At 40.1% G+C, this 11,383-nt stretch overlaps 1 protein-coding gene across 1 annotated transcript; it reads right to left on the bottom strand.

Moving 5' to 3' along the window:
- Positions 1-3,441: 3,441 nt before the first annotated feature.
- LOC135481831 (homeobox protein GBX-2-like) lies at positions 3,442-10,122 on the bottom strand. Its single transcript, XM_064761556.1, has 2 exons — positions 9,274-10,122; positions 3,442-5,043 (listed from the first exon to the last, which is right to left on the bottom strand). Exons 1-2 carry the CDS (start codon positions 9,923-9,925, stop codon positions 4,328-4,330), a joined length of 1,368 nt encoding a protein of 455 aa, XP_064617626.1. The 5' UTR covers positions 9,926-10,122; the 3' UTR covers positions 3,442-4,327.
- Between the last annotated feature and the right edge of the window lie 1,261 nt (positions 10,123-11,383).

The following is an 11,383-nucleotide window of genomic DNA, read 5'->3' on the forward strand; positions in this document are numbered from 1 at the left end:
AAAGTAATCAAGCAGATGCTTAAAAACTCGCCTAAACCCTTAAGTGATAAAAACACACTAGCTAGATCTTTTATTTTGTCTACTGTTATGTCAAGAGCGCTGTTACGTGTATGTTTTGGGTAAAAAATAGGCTGTTCAACGTTTAACAATCAAGGGAGTAGACTATAGCATGCTGTATATGGTCTTATTTTAGAATTGATAACGAGTCGTATCGTGAGTGAATTTATGTGATAATCAGTTAAATATAAATAGAAATTCAGTTTATCGTGATCCGGCCATTAGGCCTAGTAATGATACTCCAGGTGAAAATAAACACAAAGAAATGTATGAGGTAATCTCCTAACATTTATTTACTAATAATGCCTAGACAGTCGGTAGCTTTTGGGTTTTGTGTTTAGACATTTTGGCTTCATCTTTTGTAAGTTAAATTTCGTCTATATTAACAAATGACTTTGTGAAGTGCACCAATGACAAACGAAAAACACGTGTCAGTGAGTAATAGTTTATAGACAAGTCACTTTTTTGTTCCTTTATTGGCAGGAGATTTCTCCGTGTTTCCGGATCCGGGTGATGGTTCATTATTTACATGGCCTCTAGCTGTTTCGTGGACGTGCCAAGAGACAAATATTTCAAGGTGGTTATCGTTGAAGGAAGATAATACCCTAAAAAGCACTTGTGTGGATTAAAGAAGCCACCCACCGCATTCTTTACACACCTTACGGTCTCAGTTCGAGCGGTAACAAAACAATCCCTAAACCAGCTGACAATATGAAGCGAGTTTAGGTCACGTTGCGCGAGAAAATAGTCTGTCGTCTTAAGGCAACAGTACCATAAGAGTTGAGATTTTCGACTGAGGGATCCGTTACCCCAACTGGTCTAGATAAGAGATCCTGAGATGGCAGATTCCAGGCAGGGGGCGCGGTATAGGGGTGAGGTGATTCTAATCGGCCGAGTACACTATAAGCTTAGAAGCTTGATGTTTTTTCCAAGTCATGTGCGGGTAATCGAGTCGAACAGTAGACAGGGCTGGCCATGGTTTCCATGGTGTTTGGCCCTGTAACACACCTAGACCAACATTTTTGTCCGCCCGTCACAATACAGAGACGCTCTGTAAACTCACCCCTTACATCTCGTCACGTCCTGGGTCCAAACAAAGCGTCTCGCATCACCCATCTAATAGACATTAACAGCCCTCTGATCAACCACACCTGAGTATAGGGCTGGCCCCGCCGCCACGGGTTGTGAAGATGTATACACTGATACATCAACTTACCTATCGATATACCACTACAACATCACGCTCGCAACTCGCATTCACCATACAGACATTCGTAGCTTTTCAGCATTATATCTTGTGCAATCTAAATGCGTTGAATCATATTTAATGGAATTGTCAGCGTTATAGACTGACACAACTGTGTTGGTAAACTTCCACACTTGTCCCCCTTGCATGCACCAAGTCAACACAAGCTGAAAGCTATTTAAACACCCAAATTTTCGAAATAGTTGTCTCCGTACGTCATTATGCACACATATCGTTCTATCAAGTTTATGCAGATACTATTATTCCATGGTACATGACTACTTTAAGTTTTACTCACATTTAATAAATATTTTAATTATGTTTGCTGTATTACATTTTCGGCATAAAAGCACATAGTATATATTATAGAATAAATATACTAAATAATTTTAAAGAATGTCTTATTTATGTCAATGTCTGTTTGGGGCTAACTGCTTGATCTTTTACCATTTAAATAATTTGGGCTTTGCGCTACCATGCAATTGGCTAACTTGAATAATTGTGTAATTCGAACATAACAAATATACGAACTTTTAACCCCCACTTACAGCTATATGATTTGCAGCATGTTTAAACTATAAAATATTTTTCTTTAAACAAAATATGGCGGCGTTGCATTACATCCATATAAATATCGCTATAAGTCGATGGTTAATTTGTAAAAGAACTTACAGAAAAAAATGTCCAGCTAAACTTCAATTTTTCGCTGTCAGAACGAATAGGCTTAGCAATTAATTATAATTTAATTAACTGGGACCCAAGGTGCGCGAGTTTACTTAAGCGTTTGTATCCTCCTCATTCGTGTTCTGAAGCAGTTCTATTATACACATGCAAATTCAGGAGGAGAGCGGCTTTAATCTTGTTCAGCAGTTTGCATCTCATTGGGGCCTGACAATCTGGGCTTGTGTGTCACTTGTCTTCGTTTTCTCAGTTCGACATCTGCTGAGACTAGCCGAACAACAGCGGTGGTAAATCCGCAGAAAATGAGTCCAGTACAGCGGGTCATGTGTTCCGTCAAAATAGACAGAGTACAGAGAGCGTCTGGATTCCCAGATAAAGAGGCTATGGCAACATGATTATAACTGATCCGCCGTTTCCTAGTAGCTGATTATAGTCGGATACCAGAGATTTGATTGGTGCAAATATTGGCGAACAAATACCGGCTTAGGACCAATGGCCAATGATTAACGCCGGCAGTAAATCAAATTTTGCCGTGTCCATCTCGAATGCGAAGATGAAGTGATTCTGGACTTAGACGATTTGGTTTTGCTTTATTCCAGTTTATACCTTGACAGTTTTCACTTTAAACACTAATCTGTTAATTTTAATGTAATACTACGTTTTCTGAGTGGTCTTCGAATTGATTATGTTACTACTAAATAAGAGTATGTTATGGACCTACACAATATCCGGTTACGTCTACAGAATCATTCTTTTGGAATAACGGGAAATTTCCTTCATATACAACACAATAGTTTGTAACATAATTTATTCCCTCCATCACTCAGAAAACATACCATTCGGTTAATTTAATAGAATACTTTATACAGCATAAGTAGTGTGATATTCGAGCCTACAGATTCCTTTCATTGTAAAAACGCCATGCACAGTTCTCTTGGGTACTTGTTACAAAGAATACAGCTATACCCTAAGAACTGTCTCGAATATTTGATCCTTGCCTTCATCTACAGCGATCAAAATTTGAATGGAAAATTTAGTAAATCTGAGTGCTTGATATTTTTTCCATATAGTAGACATCTAACATTGTATAAGACATGCATTTTAACTTGCTCGTAAACTGAAAGTCTTCAATATTGTGAATAACTGTCTTCCGATTAATCACTCCTGCAGTGTTCTGTTGAACACAAGTAAATGACGTTAATAGCTTGTCTTTTTCTGATTGAAAAAGAGATCCCGGAGTACTGCAGATTTAGATACATCTAAATAAAATTTACAGAGGTTGTAAACATTTTGTATTTATTTTATTATTTCATTTGTGTTTTACGCCGTATTCAAGAATATTTCACTTATACGACTGCGGCCAGCATTGTGGTTTAACGTTTTGTATGGCCAAAATCTAGAGTGTTGAGTGAAAAAATAAAAAGGCATTTAACACTTTAGGAAATTGAATTCGATGTAGTTTAATATTATTTAACAGCTCTTTCCTGATACCCATCTGTTATAAAACATAATATATAATAAATGTCAAAAAGAACTTAAAAATGATACGCTTTGATAGACATAATTTAAAATTCTGTACAAAATGAGACGAAACACTGTACATATACCTTGTTGGTAATGAGAAAAATCAAAATGGCGGACGTATGGAAATGTATAGATGAAATTTGATGGGCACATTGAATAATTAATCAAAGTGAAATAATTAACTTGAGGAGGTGTCATTAGGTGTCAGGGGTCACACTAACTTGGCCAGAGATTAAAGCTGTTCGTATGTAATCAATATATGAGACCACGATATGCCTTCGAGACAAGTGATATTGGAGACGTGACGTGGGTAAAATATAGGAAAATATGTACCCGTTTTATGCACAAAAGAATTTTTTAAAATTTCAAATATTTTAGAATTTGTTCTATCCACATTTTGGGGATTTTTTTCATGAGAAAATTCATCATTTTCACGCATACAATCATTTATGTAAATATTCAGAGACCTTTTCATAACAAACAACAAAACTGATCTTTTCATGAGCACAAAAACTGAAACAACGCTATGCGTTAAAAATAACAATGTGTTGGACTTGTTTTGATTAATAAAGCACGTGAGATGTCTGATAGCCTTTCCAGAACAAGGGTTAAATAATAAACGTAAATCATAGAGACTCCTTCCTTGTCAATGTGCAGTAAAAAAAATCTTCTTCAATCAAACATGAAAATATCACCAGTTTCACATGAAGCTTTCGGAGAGGGCATGCTGTTCCGTTTTCACATTCTTAAATAAAACGAATTTTGGCTACATATGTTCAGTCATGTATATAAACTGTACAGCACACAAACAATGGTTTCTCAAAGAGTCTGGTTGCCCATGGGCCGGACAGTCTTTTCTAACTGCTGATGTTGACTTCGTATCGCCATTCTGTTCACGTGAACTGGAATAGGGACAACAATCTTAGGTTTGTTATTTGTCTGCTCCCCTAAATGACGTCCATGAACAATTCCTGCCTTCACACGCTTCCATTTGGCTCGCCTGTTTTGAAACCATATCTTCACCTGAACTTCGCTCAGTTTTAAACTTTGCGCGATCTGAGATCTTTCCGTGAGAGATAAATATTTCTTACTGTGGAACTCTTTCTCCAGTTCCAGAAGTTGTTCGCTCGTGAAGGCTGTCCTTCGTCGTCTGGTTTTTCCTGCTGGAGAGGTAGATATTGAACAGCCGGAACCGGAAGTGAGACCAAACTCCGAACTCTGGTCACCGTCATCACATTCATCGTCCATGTTGTTGTTGTTAGCAGATTCTCTGTCCGAATAGTCTGTTGTATTATCGACACAAATTTCCAGCGGTTCAGGAGAACTTTCTCGCATTCTTTCATCGCTGTCCGCGCCCGTGTCATGTGACGACTGGACATTACCCCCTTTGGAAGCTCTGTGACGTGACTCGACATTGTGGGGTTCACCACTGTTATTGCACAAAGGATTATGAGATGTGAATTTATCCGAGGAACTGTCCGCCGTTTCCTTCTCAACCCCAGAAGTACTGTCTATGTCATCATTGCTGTAGTTTCCTTGGGAAAGACAAATAAAAATACACGAAAATAAGTGAACAGATAAATCCCATATACATAAATAAATAAATAAACCAGCGTTATACATTTTCAAATAAACCTAATAGATATATTACATTCAGGCTGTTTGGTTAAAGACGCGCTTTCTGTCAGTTAGAAAGCTGCCTTGTTCAAAGTTCTTCCAAAATTCATCAGGTTTAATTCTAAGAACCCTTAACTAGATTTTGGCCCTGGTGAATAAAAAAATTAATGAACAGCTGTCTCAGTCAAAATGTTTTAGAGTTCATATATGGACCCAGAATTTAAAATTTTGATCATCTCACAAGTTTAACCTTAAGCTGGAATAAGAGATCACACCTTAGCGCCACGTCGGCAAAATTTCAGACTTGCATATCGTGAGGATTTATGACAAGAGTGTCAAAATTTCAACATCCAATACTAAAACCTAAGCACGGGATTTCAAACTTTGAATGAAGAGAAATCACTGCCAAATACGCCTCACGGACGGTGGCAAATATTTTTCACTTTCATATTTAAATTTTATACAATATGGCATTTGAAAGGGTGGAAGTATAAGGGCTAATATCACCTAAAGTTTCTAATTTGTACCCATTGTGCTGTCACAGTGAGGTAAGTCATGCCACCAAGGTTGTTACAAAACGTTGTAAGACATTGTTGAACAAAAGACAAGAACTGAACTTGAATATGCCATACGCATGGCAGTGATCTTATATTCCCTTAACGGGACGACGTTTGATATGGTTAATCCGTAATATTTCATTTTATAGTAGATTTTTATTCAACTTTAACAGTCATTTACAGCCTTAAATAACTGCGTGTCATCGCGTTTGACAACAGCTCGATTCTGTGCTCGCCATTGAGGGGAACACTTCAGCCGGCAGTACATACGAGGGCTGTGGCCATACACCATGGGACACACTCTGCCGAGTTAGCAGCGATTAATAGACACCGGGCACATTAAAAGAACAGAATAGGGGACAGGGTTAAAAAAAGGAACAGCGAGAATAGGACTAAGTTTTTCGACCCTCTGGGTGCGTAGGGTAATCAGTGCCTCCCTTGTCATTGATGGATTGCCTATCTTTTCTTGTCCGAGAGTTGGAGAGGCAATAAAATCAGAGAGCCTGATCGTTAGACACAAGGAAACAACTAAGTCCGTCTCTCTCCCCAAAACGGTTACGTCTGCCACCTCTAGCCCTAAGACCTCTAAGTAGGATTTTTTCCCGACCTCAGACCACCATCAAAAAACTATTTGCCTTCATTCGTTTTATCTTTCTACAGAATCGCATTAATTGCTAATGTTTTGGACTGACCCCCAACACTGACCATGTACTCGAACCCGTGGCTACGGTATAAATTATCTGAGCACACAAAAAGTCGCTAATGTTTTCGGGGTTGAATTCAATTAGCTTAGGACGTGTATGTAAGAAGAAATTGAGCGCGTGTGCAGATGTTCGCGCCTAACAGTGATTGACCTTCATACAGCTTGGTTTTCACAGCGCTGACGACAAGCGGTGGGAGAAATGCGAGCCGCGGGGAGAGTTAATAGCGTTAGCAGCCTGTCCCCGGTATCATTTACAATGGCATCAGCATATGATGGCAGAGACGACAGATAGAGTGAACAACGATTATCGAAAAAACCTAGACGCATGCCTAAATACCGTTCACACGGAGACGAGAGGCCTAATCACAACAAGAAGTCATTTTAACGTGTTAGAGTGTAACTGTGGCCATTTAGCCTACAAGTATGAGGACACAGGAACAGGCTTAACATGGCATGTATTTTTTGAAATGCAAATAATTTAAAAATAAATAACAATAAAATAAGTACTACTCATTTAAGGAAGAGACGCAACATTAAACAGCATTTTTTTTATTGGGATGGGAAAATGAAAATCAAAGTAAATTCATTTTTGTCGTAAACTCAAAGCAATCTAGCTGTTAGTTTTAATGAAACATAATTTTACAGGTCATGCATTTACCTTTGTTGAAACAGTTTAACTTAGCGATGTACAAGTTGGGCCATACTTAAAGCCTAAGGGCTGTAAGTATTAAGAAAAATATCATCTCTTCCATATAGATGTAGAACAAATATTTGTTGCCACAACAATTATTAAACCATCTGTACTACTATTCAAAGCTTTTTACGATGAAACCATACTAACAAGGGTTAAAAAATATTTTGCCGCGAACAAATAGCTATATTCACCGACAGAGATGAAAGAGATTTTGAGGATAAATTGTTTTTAAGTCTTTTTTTTATTTCATTCTTAATCTTAGATTTATGGCTTTTTTCTGGTAGAGAAACGCTCATACGTTATAGCCAGTCAAACCTTTAACAGAGGAAGTCATAGTACAGTTGGTTAAATGTCAGTTACATGGTTTTCCTGTGTTCAATGACTAATACAGATTGTATTCCCTTGACTCTTCTTTTTCCAGTCAGCAGGCCTAATGTGACAGTGTGTTAATGCCTGTCCGCCACCCTATCGCATTAACACGCTGCCCTGTATTGCGTTTGTGCTGTCAACGGCCACTTATCTTCAGCCTTCTCTGTTCCCCGCCCGCCGGTGCTGTTATAGTATTACCTCAAAGACTAACACTTTGAAATTCGAAATCAAAATAAGCCCGAGGACTGGCGTGTAACTCCACTGAGATTCCAGTCAGGGGTGAGTTCTGAGCAAAAGGAAGAATGCGCCTTCTTATGGCTTGTTAATTCTCTGGAATTTCCAAATTGGAAGTGTCAAAAAATTGGTCCGTGGAAGAATACACTTGCGTCCTTTGGCGATATCGAGGTAACAATAAGGTCAAAGATCTGAGCGTGTATTTCAGAGTTAATTAGTATATCTTAACACATGATAGGGAAGTTTCCCCACAGTTGTGCACACGTTGACTTTAATTGATTTTAGATCCGAAATGTTTAGGCCAATGATGACGGCGATAAAGTAATTAGCGCTTGGAAATGCAATACCGCTAATTTGCTAACTAGAAAAACGTTAAGCTAAACGGCTTTCTGTTTTCAGAAGTATTCTCCATACAGGCCACACGCAGGATGGACGACTTCGCGGCAGATGCAGACTGCTCGGCTCAGTCTGGGGTTTTTGCAAGTCATTAAAACTCCGTATGTCAGCTAAGGAAAATATACAAAGTTCAACTGATCAAGCGGTGTCAGTCGAGCGGTTGATTTGGGGGAACAGTCGTTTAACTCTAACACATTCGTACTGCGCTAATGTGCCCTTACAAACCATGCAAAACAGATAACTGTCATCAGTACCGTGGTAAATAGGCAATTAAATATCAAAATTAGATGAGACTTGTCTGGAAGTAGAAATGATAATATTTATCGCATGTATTAAATAGAAATCAGCGTATACTGTAACACCAAAACAAAAACTAAAATATTTATGGCTATATAACTTTTGTATAACTCATTTCTGTGCAATACTGAACGTACCACAATGCCATCATAATATTATATTTACCTGGAAACAATGGGCAAAATTACTTTTGAAATTTTTGAAAACCCTATTCACTTTAGAATAATTTAGGTATAGTTTTACATTTTACAGAAATTGTCTTTCCTCTCTGAAATAGAATAAATATGCTGAGAACCTAAACACCTCTTCCTTACTACATAAATTGAGGTTTACTCAGCATTTAACCTGAACCAGTGTCAAAGTCACCCGTAAGATAATGTTTGTACATCTTTGGCGAGGTGTCTTATTTTACGGTAAGTGCCTTTCATCCCAATTCATGCCACTGACAGTTTTAGTATAGTGCATTCAAACTTTAATAGCCTTCTTATATATAGACTTGTAGGCTCTATAAGATGTTAACGGCTTAGGTGGTATGGGTTAAAAATGACGCTCATGATTGCATGAAAAAAAATGAGACCCACCTGTCAAGCTCGTGATTCCATATATGCAAATTTTCAGCGATATTTAAGTCGCCAAAATTCACTGCGACTATAATTTTCAAAAAATAAAAAAGGGCTGTGTATTTTCTCCATAAACGCCACCTGAACGCGGACTGTGTAAGACGATAGGTATCTCTTACAAATTATACCGGGCAAAAAGTTATTTATCTCTCTACTTTGACAAATGAGCTTTTGGTCATGTTTAGTGACACTTAAATGGCACTGACTCTGCCATCATTCACTGATAGCTTTGACAATATCGTGTCATAGGTAACCGAGATCCTAATCGGTATATTTACCTGATTTTGTCGGCGATAGCTGACTTGATGAGCGATGGCCACGTTGCTGACTGAAGCCGCCCGGTAAGGTGGACCCCTCTAGGGGAGACCGGCCGCCATGACTGCCGTCCCTGGATGAGGGACGGGCGAGCGAGTCTCTATCTTTGCCCGTGTGCGGTGAATGGAAGTGAGAAGTGGGTGAGTGGGAATGAAGGTGTGCCCCTGGGTGGGGCCGTCCTGGGCTGCCCCTAACTAAGAGTCCGGCTCCCAGGCTAGGGTGATGCGAGCCAGCGTGATGATGTGCGTGAGGGGGGACGGGAAGGTGTGGGGCACAGTGGCCAAACCCTGGCACCCCAAGTCCGGACTGTAAAGAAGCCGAACTGACAGTGTTCGTGGACAGTCCGTGAGCCCCGGAAGCCAGTTGTGCCTGAGCCAGTAAGGGTGGTAATCCTAAGGTATGAAGTTCACTTAAGGCTGGGTTTGTCAACATCCCGTGTTGCTGTGGTGGTAAGAACATGTACCCGTTGTAGAGGAGGGGTGCGAACCTGGGTTGGGGAGCCATCAGTGACTCGATGGAGAAGGACGACAGTCCCGGCCTATGCATCCCCTTCTTGAACCACGGACTGAAGAGATCAGTGTCGGGGAGGGTGGCTCTGCTCTCAGGCCCTAACATTTGCCCGAGCTTCTCTCGCTTAACAAGGGTAGACGGATCCAGTAACTGTACAGGTTCGTCGGTTACAGGTTGGTATAGCTTACACAGGCGCTAGCTGTCACATACTAAACTCTGGTAGGCCTAACCAGTTGTACACGTATACACAATACTACCATCAACTGCCCGCTGTAGGTAGTTTTCACTCTATAATAAAGCTAGGCGCGTACCCCGATAGTGATACTATCAAGCGGGACCTAAATTGATGGGTGGTGCTTGTTGCCTCATCCATCTTCCTACAGTTACCCTCCCAGCGCTTGTTAAAAGTGTCAAACTTCTTCCCGGAGCCACCACGTGACCCTGCCTTCGTGCGGTTTGATTGGCTCAGGTTTGACCGATTGACCGAGGGGCGATAACTTTTCAGCCGACGCCGTAGTGACAACAGCCAGCCCGTCTCTGATTGGCTACCTAGGCTGTGGACGAACAAAATGGACATCAAGTTAAGCAGCTATCAAAGTGGCTTAACAGCTGTATTACCCTAACGGCTGCTAAACGGGGGCCATTTCTGTTCCACCGAACCGTTTTCGAAAGTGGTAGGCTATTACCCCTCTCCCCCCCAAAACAGAAGCCTATTTTACAGCAGCCTGCACCAACGAGAGCTCATTTCTTTAAGGATTAACGCCACACGCGCTTTTTTTACTTGTTAACAGCTCTTTTATATACTCGTTCAAGAGAACTAGCCGCCAGGTAAGAAATCGTTCGCTTTACCACCGGGACGCTTTAAAATAAATGTGCCTTTTGTGACATACCCATTGTGGATCAGCGTCTAATTTATGGGTGTATTTAGATCATTTAAGGGACTTAATTTAAAACTTAATTGCATTACACCGTAAAATCTCGTCCATTCGAGAACGCTGTCGGCTGATGGATTTTTTAAGACGGAAAAGTATTGCGCAGATATTTGAAGCAGATGTGTTGAAATCAGCGTTAAGGGGTGTAAACATATAGGAACTAACTTGGTAGTGCATATAGTACAGGTTGGCCGCTACTGACCGGCTACAAACGAAGATGGAAAGCACAGTGGGGACTCCCTAAAAGCTTTTAGCACCTCTGCGTGAAGCGGACAGCCAATTGTCTCTTAAAATCATCCACTTATTTACGCATTCTGTTACCTTGTTGTTTACCCTTTTGCCTTGATCGAGGCACGTGCTATAGAAGTCAGCTGTTGATGATCGTTTGCTCTCACTGGTTCGCATTTCTTGAGACTTTTTTTTTTCGTGAAATCCAATCTGTGAACACACTGAAGTTAGATAGATAGAGAAGACCATGTCCTCACACGCGTAAGAAATGGATAATCTGGTTGACCATCTCCCTAGACTTCTCCTTAGGCACTATTCTGTGTGGGCCTTTGAGCAAATCATGAGGTGTGTCAAAAATGTTTTTGAACCAAAAAGAAAAATTTAAGATTGATGGGTAGCGCTG

Source organism: Liolophura sinensis, chromosome 1, assembly GCF_032854445.1.
Source record: "Liolophura sinensis isolate JHLJ2023 chromosome 1, CUHK_Ljap_v2, whole genome shotgun sequence".
Lineage (NCBI taxonomy): Eukaryota > Metazoa > Mollusca > Polyplacophora > Chitonida > Chitonidae > Liolophura > Liolophura sinensis.

Coding starts and splice junctions, on each gene's coding strand:
- LOC135481831 (XM_064761556.1), bottom strand. CDS start 9,925: ATGTTAGGGCCTGAGAGCAGAGCCACCCTCCCCGACACTGATCTCTTC. Junction 5,044..9,273: donor GCTATCGCCGACAAAATCAG/GTAAATATACCG, acceptor GTCTTTCCCAAG/GAAACTACAGCAATGATGAC.